Source organism: Kogia breviceps, chromosome 16, assembly GCF_026419965.1.
Source record: "Kogia breviceps isolate mKogBre1 chromosome 16, mKogBre1 haplotype 1, whole genome shotgun sequence".
NCBI lineage: Eukaryota > Metazoa > Chordata > Mammalia > Artiodactyla > Physeteridae > Kogia > Kogia breviceps.
In genome coordinates, this window is record NC_081325.1 from 2,880,194 (window position 1) to 2,897,242 (window position 17,049).

At 41.9% G+C, this 17,049-nt stretch overlaps 1 protein-coding gene across 1 annotated transcript in view; it reads right to left on the reverse strand.

Moving 5' to 3' along the window:
- MICU2 (mitochondrial calcium uptake 2) overlaps positions 1-17,049 on the reverse strand; it is an 80,685-nt gene that overhangs the window by 46,911 nt on the left and 16,725 nt on the right. Inside the window, exon 2 of the mRNA XM_059041481.2 lies at positions 6,390-6,534. Coding sequence (XP_058897464.1) covers positions 6,390-6,534 — 145 coding nt within the window. The remainder of the gene's footprint in view (positions 1-6,389; positions 6,535-17,049) is intronic.

The window sequence follows — 17,049 nt, forward strand, 5'->3', positions numbered from 1 at the left end:
GCCATAAATAATAAAATAAATAAAAATGTTAAGTGGAAAAACAGTATAAAAATTGGTCTAAAAAAAAAAAAAGAAGCATCTGACAAAATCTAACACCCTTTCATGGTAAAAACACCCAATAAACTAGGAATAGAAGAGATCTTCCTTAACATTATAAAGGGCACACATATGTAATATGAGAGCTAACATCATACTCAATGATGAAGACTGAAAACTTTAACAGAAACATTAGGAACAAGAAAAGGATGCTGCTTTCGCCACTTCTATTTAACATGTGACTAGAACTTCTAGCCAGAGTAATTAGGCAGGAAAAAGAAATAAAAAGCTTCCAAATAGGAAAGGAACAAGTCCAGTTAAATCTGCTCACAGAAAACATGATCTCATTATGCAGGAAATCTTAAGAAATTCACACAAAAATGTTAGAGCTAATGAATGAATTTATTAAAGTTATAGCATACAAAATCAACACACATAAATCAGCTGTATTTCTATATACTAGCAATGAGTAATCCCAAAATGAAATTAAAAAAACAATTCCATTTGCAATAGCATCACAAAGAATTAAATATTGGGGAATAAATTTAACCAAAGAGGTATAAAACTTGCACAGTGAAAACTATAAAACTTGATGGAAGAATTAAAGATTTAGATACATGGAAAGACATCTTGTGTTAATGGAGTGGAAGACCTAAATTGTTAGGATGACAATACTACAAAAAGCAATCTTTCTATTCATTGCAATCCCTATCACAATTCCAATGGTGCTTTTTGAAGAAACAGAAAAGGCCATCCTAAAATTCATATGGAATTTCAAGAGACCTTGAATAGCCAAAAGAATCTTGAAAAAGAAGAACGAAGTTGGAGGATTCAGACTTCCTGATTTCAAACCCTAATACAAAGCTACAGTAATCAGGCCTGTGTGGTACTAGCAAAGGATACACATACAGAACAACAAAACAGAATTGAGAGTTTGGAAATAAACCTATACATTTATACTCAGTTGGATACTGACAAGGAAGCCAGGACAATTCAATGGGGGAAACAACACTCTTTTCAACAAGTGAATAATTAGATCATTAGATAGGTAATTAGATAATAGATAAAAATAATTAAATAAATAATAAACAGAGAGCCACATGCAAAAGAATGAAGTTGCACACTTTCACTTTACACCATTTACAAAAATTAACTTAAAATGGATCCGTGTCTTGGCTGTTGTATATAGTGCTGCTATGAACATTGGAGTGCATGTAGCTTTTCGAATTAGAGTTTTCTCCAGATGTATGCCCAGTAGTGGAATTGCTGGATCATGTGGTAACTCTATTTTCAGTTTTCTGAGGAACCTCCCTACTGTTCTCCACAGTGGCTGCACCAATTTACATTCCCACCAACAGGGCAAGAGGGTTCCCTTTTCTCCACACCCTCTCCAGCATTTATTGTCTGTAGATTTTTTGATGATGGCCATTCTGACTGGTGTGAGGTGATACCTCATTGTAGTTTTGATTTGCGTTTCTCTAATGATGTTGAGCATCTTTTCATGTGTTTGTTGGCAATCTGTATATCTTTTTTGGAGAAATGTCTATTTAGATCTTCTGCCCATTTTTTGATTGGGTTGTTTGTTTTTTTGATATCAAGCTGCATGAGCTGCTTGTATATTTTGGAGATTAATTCCTTGTCGGTCATCTTGTTTGCAAATATTTTATCTCATTCCGTAGGTTGCCTTTTTGTTTTGTTTATGGTTTCCTTTGCTGTGCAAAAGCTATTAAGTTTAATTACGTCCCATTTGTTTATTTTTGTTTTTATTTCCATTACTCTAGGAGACAAATCCAAAAAGATATTGCTGTGATTTATGTCAAAGAGTGTTCTGCCTACATTTTCCTCTAGGAATTTCATAGTATCAACCCCACATTTAGGTTTTTTGAGTTTATTTTTGTATTCATCCTGCTTGGTATCCATTTTGAGTTTATTTTTGTATTAAACCTGCTTGGTATTTTGTGAGTTTCTTGAATCTGTAGTTTGGTCTTTGTTAATAATTTTGGAAAATTCTCAGCTGTTAATACTACCAATCTTTCTTCTGTTCTTCCTTCTCTTTCTGGTATTGCCATTATGGGTATGTTACACTTTTTGAATTATCCTACAGTTTCTGAATATTGTTTTTTCCAGTCTTTTTTCTTTTCAATTTGGGAAGTTTTGACTGACATATCTTCAAGATCACCAATTATTTCCTGGGCCCAGAGGATTATTCTGATGAGACCATCAAAGGCATTCTTCATCTCTGTTACAGAGTTTTTTATTTCTAACATTTCCTTTTGACTCTAAGAGTCTCCCTATCTCAGTTTACATTACCCATCTGTTATTATATGTTGTGAACTCTTTCTTTTAGAGTCCTCAGTATATTAATTATGGTTATTCAGAATTCTTGGTCTGACAATTCCAAAATATCTGCTATATTTGAATCAGGTTCTGATGTTTGCTTTTGCCTCTTCAGATGACGCTTTTTGCCGTTTAGTACGCCACTTGATTTTACCGTTGAGAGCCAGATATGATGTGCTAGGTAAACATTACTACAGTAAATAGGCCTTTGGTGTGAGGTTCTGTTTACTTGGCTAGCATTAGGCTGTGTTCACTGTTTGCTCTAGTTGTAGATGTCAGCAGCTAAAACTTCCTAATGTCCTGGTTTGTCTCCTCTGCTGTGTTTTTGTCTCCCTAGAGCCTTCTTAAGTAAGGTCTGAGAGGCATAGTTCTTTCAGCTGTGTCTGCGTGCTATATAGGAGCCCTACTGATGGTGTGTGGTGACCTGTGGGGAGATCCTATGATGGGTCTCAGTCTGTTAGTGAGCCCGTGTCCCTAGGCTATGATCTTCACAAGTGCTTTCAGTTTTCTGTTTTTCCCCCTTAAGTGAGCCAGGAAAGGTAACCGGGGCTGGAGTTGGGTTCTTCCATTTCCCCAGGTTGGTTAGGCTGTGGGTTAGACTTGGGTAACATAGTTTCCTTTTTGTGCAGGCCTTTGTTAAGGAGAACAGAATGCTCTGGGAAATTCAAAATGGTTACTTTTCTCCTCCCCTTGCCGGGGAAGCAGGAGAAGATTTTTCTCAGACCTTCACTGTGAGGACTGGTGGGGCCCTCAGGGTGGATTTTCACAAATTTTTATCTCTGAAGGTAGCCCATGCTCAGGCTCTAGCAACTCCTGAAACACTCCTGCCAGACGGTGGCTCCAGTGGGTGGCTTCTCTCTGTGTCTACCTTCTCCAGTTTTCGCTCTGTGTGCCCTGTGGTCTCAATTCTCTCATGTATCTGAGAAGAGCTGTTGATTTTCAATCTTCCAGCTTCTTTTGTGCTGTGAGAACAGGAGTGACAATATCCAAGCTCTTTACATGTTGAAGAAGCTAAACTACTTTTTTAAAAAAAATAAGTTTATTTATTTATTTGTTTTTATTTTTGGCTGGGTCTTTGTTGGGTCTTTGTTGCTGCGTGCGGGCTTTCTCTAGTTGCTGAGAGTGGGGACTACTCTTCGTCGTGGCTTCTCTTGTTGCAGAGCACGGGCTCTAGGCACGTGGGCTCAGTAGTTGTGGCTCGTGGGCTCTAGCACGCAGGCTCAGTAGTTGCAGTGCATCGGTTTATTAGCTGCTCCACGGCATGTGGGATCTTCCTAGGCCAGGGATCGAACCCATATCCCCTGCATTGGCAGGCAGATTCATAACCACTGCATCATCAGGGAAGCCCTAAACTATTTTTTAAAAGAAAATTTTTTGTATCTCTCCAATTATTTACTTAGACTAATTTTCTAGGACGGAACTTATTGCATCAAAATAAGTAAATATTTTCAAGATTTCTGATATATACTGTTAAGCTTCCCTCCAAAACAGTGTGAAAGCTAATAAAGGGAGACGTTACTGCAAGGGAGTCAGGAGGCCAGGAGAGAAGGGCTCGTGCACACACCTCCAGTGCTCAATGCGACCCCCAGGGAGACACACTCTGCACCTCCAGCAAGAGGGAGAAACATGTGCTCCTTGCCGGGCAATGAAAAGCCACTACTTCAAACTCCCACTTCCCTCCAGTGCACTTTTCATTTATAACAGCCCCTCCCAATTTCCCCTTCTCTTCTATGAAAGAGTTTTCTCTCCTTTGCTTTAAGGGACTTGCACATGGTTTGTCACTGATGCACGTTGTGAACTGCAGTTCTTTGCTCCTCCCAAATAAACCATTTTGCTGGTAAAATAACTGGTTGTTTTAGCGTTTCAGATTAACAGAAGCCGTACCAAAATAATCTAAATATATTTTTACCACAGTATTTTCCTTCTCATAAACCTTCACCGATCCCTCACTGGTTCAAGATGACGTCCCCTTATCTCGACCAAATACACATTTCTCTGGTGGTTGCAGAGGGTCACTGAAATCCTCAGTACACTTGGCCCTTTACTGTTTTTCACTACCCCCCATGCCATGCTTTGGTGCTAGTGATTGGTGAACTTACTGTCCCTAGAACACATCATGATCATTCGTTTTGGCTCAAGCCACCCCTCAGTGTCAATGACGTCTTCCCACATTCAATCTATACTTCTTCCGGCTCACCTTGCCCTGCCCCATCCCACCTGTTCCATATGCAGCTATCCACAGGGCAAGACTGTCGGCACACTTCGCAAGGTGTCAGGAAGCCAAGAACTTTTCAAAGAACACTTCTGCAATATAGGGCACAAAGGACGAGGCTATATCTACTCTCTGCAAAGTGAAAGGGACTGATTTAGATAAATAAAACGAAGAATTTCTGATAATTTGGGATAACTGGGAGTAGACAGTTTATGAAATAAAATTATTTAATTATAGTTTTTGGATTTTTGCTTCTCATTCTATTTTTTCAGGGTTTTTTTAAACCAGTGGCATCATGACTCCATTGTATGACCCTCCTTTTTTTTAGTTCTGAGCAAAACTTTAATATTGAGAAAACTAGGTTTTTCAAGTAATCAAAGACCTGGTGATAAAGATAACACGAAGCACAGGAAATTATTTTGATAAAACACAAAATTGTTACTTTCTAGGCAGATTACTTAAAAATGGAAACCTTTCACAATAGCTTATATCAAGAGCAGACCATTAGTCCAATGAAGCTTTCTCTTTTTAGCAGATGAAAGAAAATTAAGTTTTAGTTTTATATAAGTACAGTATAGGTATTAAAGCTTATTTTTAAAACTGTTATAATAATAATTCAATTTTTAGCCAATGTGACCACACAAGATTCCTGTTCTCTCTCCTTCTTTGTCTGTCTCCCTCTCTCTCTCCTCAACCAATTTTTTTTTTTGGGGGGTATTTCAAGCATTGCTCCTTATAGTATTTCAACTTTTTGCACTGATTAAAATACAATCTGAGACAGAGTAAAACTGTGTTCAACAATTTCCAGAAATACATATAGTATCCATACATATGAAAAGACCCACCTCAATAAAACAAAATAATATTTAATATTTCAAACATTCAGAAGCATATGAATGCATTAGAAAAGGTCTTTAAAAGTTACATAATAAACCTGTAGTTAACTCAGGAGAGGGATCTAGGTTTGAGTAAGGTCGAAGGTGAATTTTTAATTTCTGTTGATTTTTTTTCAAAGATCAAATATATATATATTTTTAGACAGTAAATATGGTCTATTTTTGCTTCTTTCCAATAGAATATATTTGATCACATTTTTTTATACAGCAGGTTCTTATTAGTCATCCATTTTATCCACATCAGTGTATACATGTCAATCCCAATTGTCCAGTTCATCCCACCACCACCCCACCCCCTGTGTGACCCTCTTAATTGCTCTAACCTAGTTTCCTTTTTTTGCCCAATTTAAAACATCAACACCACCAAAATGTAACATCTTCGATGAATCAGTTACCCTATTAAGAACTTATTTAGTGACATTTAAAAACTTACCTATTTTTCCTCTCTTCAGAAAAACCCAAGTACAAAGCAACTATTTCTTTTTCTTTTTCTTTTTTTTTTTTTTTTTTTTTTTCGGTATGCAGGCCTCTCACTGTTGTGGCCTCTCCTGTTGTGGAGCACAGGCTGCGGACGTGCAGGCTCAGCGGCCATGGCTCACGGGCCTAGCCGCCCCATGGCACGTGGGATCTTCCCGGACCGGGGCACAAACCTGTGTCCCCTGCATCGGCAGGCGGACCCTCAACCACTGCACCACCAGGGAAGCCCCAAAGCAACTATTTCTTAAACAAATAAATAAATACAAGTTTAGTGTCACAAGGGTTGAAAGTCTAAATAATTAAGTAAACGCATAGTACAAAGAATGATGGTAATTAAAATGAAGAAAAGCTGTTACCAATTCTAAAAAACAGAGGTTTTTCAGCCCTAATATTTGATTTTTTTTAACTTAAAAAACAAAAACACAACTTACGTTCGATTTGGTCAAACATTACTGAGAAGAGGAAGTCCCGTGGTGTCATGTAATACTCTCCCCCGTGTTCCAGTGAGGAAAACTGCATGAAGCGCTGTTTACGAGGAGATGGTTTCCCTTTCATCTCTCCAGAGTCCACACTTTTCTAAAGAAAAAGAAATTGCAATTTCAGATTTTTTTCAGTATCATTCCCCAACTTAGCTCGTTCTACAATCATCTTTAAAGAGTAATTTTAGTGTTTAGGTATAAGTCATTTACTGAACAGATATTTACTGACTGCCCAGGCACTGAAGACAGAGCAGTGATGAGGCTGACCTGACGAACCTGCATTCCCAAACAGGAGGATGACAACTGATGAATAAATGTATAAAATAATGTAAGACACTAAGAAGTGCCATGAAGAGATATAAAGCAGGAGAAGAAAGTGATTACTAACATTTTGGGGCTTCCCTGGTGGCGCAGTGGTTGAGAGTCCGCCTGCCAATGCAGGGGACATGGGTTCGAGCCCTGGTCCGGGAAGATCCCACATGCCGCGGAGCAACTAAGCCCTCGAGCCACAACTACTGAGCCCGTGTGCCACAACTACTGAAGCCCGCATGCCTAGAGCCCGTGTTCCGCAACAAGAGAAGCCACCGCAGTGAGAAGCCCGCTCACGGCAACAAAGAGTAGCCCCCGCTCGCCACAACTAGAGAAAAGCCCGCGCGCAGCAATGAAGACCCAATGCAGCCAAAAATAAATAAATAAATAAACTTTTTTAAAAAGTAATATTTCAATGGGATGGACAAGGAGAGCCTTTCCGAACAGGCGACATGCAACGAGACTAAGTGAGGCACGCCTTGTGGGCTTGGGCTCTGGAGGGCGAGCATTCCAAGGAGGAGGTAAAGAAAGAATACAGACCAGGGGATGGTAAGAAGCGTGGTGGGCTCAAGGGTGGTACGGCGGAAGAGAAGCTCAGGGAGACAGGACGGCAGCAGATCATCCATTCTGATCAGTGGCCCTGATTTTAGGAACATATTGACATCATGGGTGCACAGTGCTAAGAGAACAAGAACGGCCAAGACATTGTTACTGTCGGAGTCTGTACCTTAGACAATGGGACCTGGGCCTTGACCCAAATGCTGATAGAGACGATCCTGAAATATTTATCGCTAACCTTTCACAGAGCACTTACTGTGTGCTAGGCATGGTACTAGCTAAGTACCCTCCATGGACTATTTAGCTAATCCTCACAATAACTGAACAGTAGATACTACAGTAGATAGGAAAACCGTGAAGTAAATGGCAGAGCCAGGATAAAAAACCAGGTGTGTCTGACTCAAAAGTGTTTCAAGCTCTTAACTACCACAACTATCCTCCTACCCATGGCTAGGCACCGTGCCCTACACAGACTGGAAGAAGACGACATACCAGTCAGCACACATGCCAAGGTCAAAATAGGAACCTTGACTCAGAACGTGTCATCTGTGAAAGCCAAGAGCACACTGGCACTAGGGATCACTGTCCTGAAGGTAACGCGCTAACTCAGACCACGACATCCTTCCTGGACACATCGCTTCCTTTCCATGCGGACACACAAGTCACGTTCAGTAAGTGCTGAGTGGAACTGAAATGGGGAAATACAACAATTCCAGTTGCTTAAACCTCCAAATTCAAAGCCGTCAACAGCTCCTTTTAGCTGATCCCAGTCCTCTAACCAGTATTAATTCTCTCTCCCCAGTTTGACAACCGGCTTCCTTGAGCGCCTACCAGAATACTGGCCGAATACAGAACACTCAATAATACTGCACTGATGGTGCCCTGTCTTCTCCAGATCTTGCCTGCTCATGTCTTTCCTTTTCTTTCCCCTTAAATTACTACTATAAAAATAACTCAAGGGGCATGTCTTAATTATATGAGTCCATACTCTTATCTCAGTCATCAGAAAATTGAATTTTATTAATATTTTCTGAACATTTTATACATGAAGTAGATACATTATCATTTGATATATTATCAAATAGTGCGTATTTGTAGGAAAACAGTGGTAAACAAGAAAAACAGTAATTCCTACTAGAATGTACTAAGTGCCTTGGCAGTGAATTTACAGAAAGTATACAGATGGGATAGGGAAGGGAGAGGGGTAAGAGTCTTCTCAGTAAACGTCACAGCACTGGCAAAGTCCTAGATACAAGAGTAATACAGTGTATTGAAGAGCTAAAAAAGTTAAACACAGATATATACATTATTACCTTAAAGAATATTTATGTTTATTATACTAATGTTAATATATAGTCTATTAGATTTTTTTTTTTTTTTCTGGTACGCGGGCCTCTCACTGTTGTGGCCTCTCCCGTTGCGGAGCACAGGCTCCGGACGCGCAGGCTCAGCGGCCATGGCTCACGGGCCCAGCTGCTCCACGGCATGTGGGATCTTCCCGGACCGGGTTACGAACCCATGTCCCCTGCATTAGCAGGCGGACTCTTAACCACTGCACCACCAGGGAAGCCCAAAACAATTTTCTTTAAGTCCCCTTTGTCATACAGTAGTTGAATTTTAAAGGACCACAAACTGATGTGTATTATATATTTATGCTTACTTCACAGAATCTGGAAGATCAGTTTGGCATTCTGCATCTTTTGTTTATCTATAAAGTTTATTCTTGCCATACCTCACAAGTACGACCACTATGATCAAAGCTCCGATGGATGGATTTAACATCAAGAATGAACTATGTCTCTCTGCCCTCAACCCTTCCATCCCCTCCCCTGGTGCTCTCCTGCTCACGTGAGCATATGCTCTCTCTGCCCACATCCTCCTGTCTCTCCCCTCCTTCCCACGCACGTTTCAGGTGGCTTTTTTCTGTCGCTGCTGTTTGCGTATTTCTTGAACTGACCACATGGTTTCAGGCACTCATTCTTCTCTCTCGTTTCTCCTGTCTCTCTCTCACAGATACATGTACATGTGGCGTATCTGTGGTCAGTTGTGCTTGGTACCCTGAGTCTGGGCGAAGGCGCCGGCTTTTTGAGTTCGGTGAAGTGCAGTCAGAGGATCAGTTTGGACGAAGAGGATGCGGAGGAATAATGAAGGTCAAGGCACTAAAATTCTGTCTGAGACACAACACAAGGGCAGATGGCCAGCTTAGTGCCGTTAACGTTAGCACTGCTCCGTATCAGGCGGTGAAAAAGTTCACAAATTCATCTTCAAACATTTAAGAACCTGTTATGTGCCACTGTTCTGCAGATACACAGATGGACACTGTGAGGTCTCGGCCTTTAAGGAGCTCACAAAAGGGAGTGCTGGAGAGCAAAACAATTCAGAGCACTGGCTCCAAGGTCAAACTACCCAGGATGCAAATTCCAGTTCTGTCACTCACTCGGTATGTGACCTTGGACCAGTTATCAGCTGACTCACGAACAGTGAGGAAACAGGAATCAAGCTGCCTGGACTTAAATCCCAGCTCTGCCACTTGGCCAAGTTCCTACTGTGACTTCTCCCTAACTAATCTGTAAAATGAAGAACACAGTAGTATCTATTTAAAGGGTCTTTTATAAACCGTGTGTTCAATGAGATAATACACATACTCTGTGCTCTGGAAGGTCAGCCATTACTATCATGATCATCTTAAACAAATGCTCTAACAGCAATCTGTAAAAAATGGTAGGAGAAGGCAGAGAGAGGACCAAGTAACTGCCTTGTTAATTGGAAGACTTAGCAAAGGCATCCCAGGCCAGGAGAAATGGGACCCGGGCTGCAAACGGTGAGGAGTTGCCAAGACCGGGAGCAAGAGTAGATCAAAGCACGCTCCAGCCAGTCCTGAGGTCTGGGCAGCAGGTCCAGGGGGCAGAGGGTCTCTGGGGGACGCGACAAAAATGGACAGAAGGGGAGAAGGGCAGACACAGTGCACCAGGAAGACCGTCTTGGGTGTGGGCATTTAAATTCACACAAGAGCCAGCGCAGATGGAAGACACCGGAATGTACACGGCTGATGCTGCAGGATATCTCATACGAAGATTCAGCACTTAGTCTATACATCCATCCAATACACTTGGCTTTTCAGTCTCAAAATCCCAGCATATTAGAAACATTACATTGCAAATGCCAGAGTCAAGTATACTAATGGCAGAAGGGAGCTCTTACAGCCTGAGAGTGAGACAGGAGAGAAAAATTAAACAAGCCAGACCTGGCCACGACAGTCTGGATCAATCAGTGTTATGACGACCAATAAATAACCACTAGTTCTATTTATGTGATGATGATCTTCAGTCACTTTGAAATTGCTAATTATGTAGGGAACATTTTGTCCAAAATGTAGGAAAATGTGTAATGTAGCTTAACTGTTTTTAATGTAAACCTTGCATTAAAAAAAGATGTTTTATTACTTACAAGGGTGATTTAGTTGTCTGGAAGATTCTCTTACAGGGCGTAACTCACACCCCACTGATGCTGTATAAACGCAGCATTACTCTAATCTATAGTATATATCCAAAGCACTTTGTAGAATGTATGTTATATAAAAGTACCAGGGCCATGTTTACATAAACCGAAAATGATCAGAACTGTGAGTAAAAGCACAGTGTCCTTCAGAAAAATACAAGTAGACATGGTTCGGGCTCATCATAAATACTATCACATGTCAAATGAAAGTAGAGCACAGGATACAAATCTTTTCATCTTTCCAACACTGTTAACACTTTAAAAAAACTTTGTTTACTACTAGTGTATTCTTAGTCATGATGAGCTCTCACTTACAGGAAAAGCATCTATACAAATAGCAACTGAGTATGCTGACACCTAGGCTTCAGGATGTCAAGAGAAATCTGAATGTCATCTCCCAGGGCTAAATCAATTCCTTTCAAAGATAAGAGGTATCATAAGGCAAACCATAATTGTAAGTAATTTATATAGGATATAAACGTTGCTATTCACGTCTAAAAATCTGTTAAGTTCCAGGGGCCGTTTCAAGGGTATGGTGAGAATACCAGCACTGGAGGAACTCGGAACCTCCAGCTTTTATGTTTTTTTAATTTTTAAATTTATTTATTTATTTATTTAGGCCGCATCGGGTCTTCGTTGTGGCATGTGGGATTTTGTTTAAATTGCAGAATGCGGACTCTTGGTTGCGGCACACGTGTGGGATCTTGTTCCCCGACCAGGAACTGAACCCGGGCCCCAGCACTGGGAGCGCGGAGCCTTACCCACTGGACCACCAGAGAAGTCCGGGAACCTCCAGCTATTACAGGCTCTGCTACAAAATACAAGTTTTCTTTTCCCCTTTGGATTTTTGGTTTTCACTCTCAATCTATATGGTAATCCACTTGCAAATAAAATTTGGGAAGGTCCTTTCTCTATGCTAAAAAAATAAAAGTATCATGTACCTTCCTGAGTTAACTCTTAATAAAATCAAAGGGTCATTAAAAAAAAAACAAAACCAAAAAAACACAAAAACCATAAATTGATGAGAAAGCAGTAAGTAAAACTTCTTAAAATCTCTGTCCCCAAACCTGACAAAGAACCAGAATGAAAAACAGAAAGTAAGGACAGCCATGCTGATGCTAGCTCCTAACCTCCCACTCTAAACTTGTTCTAGAAAGATCTTCTATTGAAAGGTACTGATAACGCTGACCCACCTGCACGACAATACTAGGAATGAAAACTAGTTTCCTCCCACAGAGTGTGATGGAACGAGAGGAGGAGATTGTGGACTCCCTTGCGGATGGGGCAGCCGGGCCTGGGCGTGTGCACTGCACGCCTCCGGGGGCCCCTCACACTGGGACCGTCAGACAGCTGTGCAGCAGATGGCAGGAAGGCGCACTGTGGAAGGTGACCTCCTCCAACCTGCAGGGCTAACGCCGTCACTGAGAGCTCCCAGGTGCAGGCCAGCGAGGACCGCGGGGAGTGCCCCCGGAAAGCCCCGTCACGTGCTGCCGCCGCTAGAGGCCCAGCACGTGCCTCTTTCCACGCCGGCGCCCTGTCCAAGGGGGACTGGCGTCAGCAGAGGGTGCCGGGCACGGCTGCGCAGAGGAAAACACTGCATCCACAATCACGCTGAGCAAAAAGCCAGCAACTGTGTCCGAGGGCGTTTCTCTAAAGGGGCAGGCACCCCACACAGGGGGACGGGGTGAATCGCAAAGGCCACCGCTGGGGATGCGCTAACCCCCAGCGCGGCAGGAAGGCAGGACGCCCAGAGGAGAGCCAGGACACAGCCTCGCTCCTCCTCCAGCCCCGCAGGCAGCAGACTGACCGACGGTCCATGGAAACTACGAACAGCCCGCTCTGCAGCTCATGTCCTGACGTGAAGGTGAAGAGTGCTCAGCTCAAGACGGAAAGGGGTCAAGCTTACACATTCACACTGTCCTTGGCAAATAACCTATCTGGCTAGACCATCTGTTTAAAAGCTGATGTTGGGCCTCTCCAGATTCTCTGGGAAAATGAAGAGCAATGGGGAACAACAATGAAAATCAAATTCTGCAAGAAAGCAGAAAAAAATCACAGAAAACAAGACGTGATCGATGCACTTGAAACGTCCGAGAACAAAGGTAAGAGGCAAGGTGACACAGGCATCGGAAAGGGAGCCAGCCCAGCGGCACAAGGGGAGCGGAGACGAGAGATGCCGGTACGAAACGAGAAGCTTTAAGAAACAGGAAAGACTAGAACCAACATTGCAGAAAATACACAAACCACTGACGGGAAAAAAAATCACACAGAAGGCAGAAGAAAAGCACAGAGGAAAGCATTTAGGGACAAGAATATCCACATGTGTGACAGACACCAAGGGTTCAACATGAAAACTGCTGTACTTCAGGAAGACAGAGAACAAATCAGCAACCATTTCAAAAACAGAGTGGGAAGACCTCACTGAAGCCCTCAAAGACCTGAATTTACTACCCTACCTGCCACTGCCCTGTGTGCATATACTCAGGTTTGAATAACCCTAGAAGACCTCGGGGGAGACTGGTCCGTTTTAGTTCTTTCAGAAAACCTACATAAGGCAGACGTTAGAAAATCTAAGTAAGGTTAGAACTCTGGTGCCCTTATTGCTGGATTCAACCTCTTAAAAGCTGTTCTCAGAGAAGATAATACAAAAAAAATGACACAGTAAATGATTAAGCAAGATGCAGGTCTAAGATAATTCTTAAGAGACACACATCACCCTCGTATACTGAGTGAGGAAATGAAAGCAGCGCGAGGGGGTAACATACCCCAGCTACTCAACCCGAAAGGCTGGGGAGAATTTTTCTTGCCCCTCTTCACTCCAACTTATTTATTGCCGTGCAGGAGGGCTATTCCAGGAGGAATGGGCTAAACGCTACCAATGTTAATGTTTCTCTGAACGAGCTACCCTAAGTTACCTGAACTCCACCCTGTCGGCCTCAGGAAGAAGAGGAGCCTACGGAATGTGCTTGTGGAGCCCGAAGCCCTGCTGACGGCCCGCTGGGGGCTCTGCCCCTAAACCTACCGGGACTGGTGCAAAGTGATGGGAGCGAGGACCCTCCCAGTACCGCTCGACTTGCTTCGCAAACCTGCATCTACAGCTAAATGCTGGGAAAGGAGGGCAGAATAAAAGCTGGGGTTGCAGCTATCCTCAACGTGTGGGAACCGTCCACATGGTTCTGGTTAAATGTAAAATGCTCCATGGCTTTCAAGGATTACTTGTAATGCAGTAAAAAATGTGACAAAGGAATTAAGAGCAATGAGTGATATGAACTGGATAAAAGAGATCTTTGAAAGCTGATGACTTCTGTTAAAACATTTCACTAGTGTGTTGCCTTTAAAGCAACAGGTGCTTCACCATTCTGTCTCTACTTTTTATCCATGAAGTGACAAATTGGAAAAAGTGTTCTGTTCTTTGTTGAACATTCTTTGGTCTCTACATTTCTCATGAAAAAAGTGGGAAAAGATAAGGCGTTCCTTGCAATGCTTTCAGTATGTCCAACATATACATTGCATCAGGCAAAATGTAGTAAAACCTATTCATTTGGGGTTTTTATTTTGGAATTTGCAGTAACCTGGATAAAATGTAATTGTCTTGTTGTCTTTGAACTTTCTGTGGTGTAACTGAAGAATATCTTTTCTTCTTAAAGAAAACTTTACAACTGGAAATTTTCAGTCATTAGACAGAACATTTCCATTTCACTCTGAATCAGGGAGTTTTTACTGTACATGAAACAAAATACTACCAGAGTAAATTAGAACTATTCACTGCATAAGCTATGCTTCACGATAAATTCTACAAAATGACAGAGTATTAGTGAGGGAGACAAAAGTCATTCCTGGGAAAACTGGGAGCTCTGGAAACTATTCTCTGTGGCTTCTGGATATAATTTCATCTAGTGATGCCCTAGCCTAGACTTCCTTCCAGAGACGGGAAGAAAGCTAGTGTGGCTTTTCTTAGATGAGCACAGTAAAACGAAATGACATATGCCTCTCTCTGTATATATGAATTTAAAAATAGCCCCTAGGACCACAGTAATCTGTCTGAAGAGGGGTGGCCACTGTTAGGGATGCTGATGAGTAAAGAAAGAAGTGTCTTCTCTTCTGGTAACAGCTTTCTCTCTCCAGATGAGATCTCTGAGCAGAATGCTCACTTCGCTTCCTCCGTAACTACTTTTCAGGAGGTACATCATAACTACATACATTTGTGTTTATGTCCTAACCAGAACATTAAAATTAGGTTTCAAGTGATTAAAAAAAAGACTAGAGCCCTAACGTAAAATCTCAATACCTTTTTAAAGCTTCATCAGTATCACTCACTGCAATCACAACTAAGTAAAGCTTTTCCTGAGAAATGACGGAGTTGCTTTCGCCTACTGCCCTACTCGCAAGGGGAATACTACTCTGTGAACTCCTCCTACAACCATTCAACATCAACTTATTTAATAAATATTACATGTCTCCTAGAACCAAGCACTGTATAAAGTGACACATGGACAGACACCCCCTTTCTGGGGGGGGGGAGGCATAACATAAGTGGGTGAATGCTAGACAGAAGTATGAAAGGATCACTAAGCATTTAGCAAACGTGACAGTCCCACAACGATACATTCCAATCTCTGATAGTTACTTTTCCAATGTTACTTATCAACCACGATATTCTGACTTCTTTCTTTTCAAAATGAGAGATATGTACACATACCCCAATGTTCACAGAAGCACTATTCACAACAGTCAAGACATGGGTGCAACCCAAGCGTCCATCGACAGATGAATGGATAAAGAAGATGTGGTACATATACACAATGGAATATTATTCAGCCATAAAAAAGAATGAAATAATGCCATTTTCAGCAACATGGATGGACCTAGAGATTATCATACTAGGTGAAGTAAGCCAGACAGAGACAGACAAATATCATGACACCATTTATATGTGGAATCGTAAAAAAATGACACAAATGAACTTGTTTACAAAACAGAAACAGGGACTTCCCTGGTGGTGCAGTGGTTAGGAATCCACCTGTCAATGTGGGGGACACGGATTTGAGCCCTGGTCCGGGAAGATCCCATATGCCGCAGAGCAACTAAGCCCGTATGCCACAACTGCTGAGCCCGCGTGCCACAACTACTGAAGCCTGTGCACCTAGAGCCCGTGCTCCGCAACAAGAGAAGTCACTGTAATGAGAAGCCCGCGCACTGCAAGGAAGAGTAGCCCCCGCTCGCCGCAACTAGAGAAAGCCCGTGTGCAGCAACGAAGACCCAATGCAGCCATAAAAAAAAAAAAAAGAAAAAACAACAACAACAACAAAACAGACTCACAGACATAGAAAACGAACTTATGGTTACAAAAGTGGAAAGAGGGCAGGGATAAATTAGGAGTATGGGATTAACAGATACACACCATTATATATAAAATAATTAAACAAGGGTTTACTGTATAGCACAGGGAACTAAAAAAACAAAGAGACAGAGATGCACCAAACTAATATTTTTCATTATTATATAATTAAATTTAAATAGAAGACTCCTAACAGGTCTGGTATCAGCAAATTTATCTCGGTTATGATCTCTCTTCTTCAGGCAACTGAGAAGTACAGCAGAGCATAAAAGGAGCCTTTTGTGATATATTGTGATATAAGCTATGCTGTAATTTCAGGACCCTTACAAACCCATGCAAAAAACGTCTCCGCAAACAAGTATGCCTGGGGAAAGTGCTGCTATCAAAGGGCTGAGTCATAAACAGAGGCTACCATGAGGGTTAAAAACATTTAGGATATTATATCCTACAACACACACAGTGTGGAGAGGAGAGGGGATGGATTAAAGGATCCCTTCTCGCCTTTCTCCTATCCCTCCACAGGCGACAGCTGCAGTCTGTAGCTGTATGTATTTTATAGTTTAGGATTCCAGAAGGAAAGTGATTCATCCATACAGTATTTTGCCCTGCGTTCCCCCCATGCTCCCACATTCTTCATGATCCGCTCAGGCCTCCATACCCCCAGCCCCCAGCAAAAGACTGTCCCCGCGACATGCTTCCTTGGCTTACAGGAAGCACACAACGAGGACGGCTTTTTGAAGCTTGTGGCTGAATGCTGATGGCAGTTTGCCTACCACCAAGTCCCTTAAGCCCTACACCCTAACTCTACACAAAATTTGGTCAAAGACTGGAATTCGTTAAAAAACAACAAGAACAAAAAAACCCAAACAGCGACATGTTGCTTGCATACAAATTTTATCCCAAAAATAG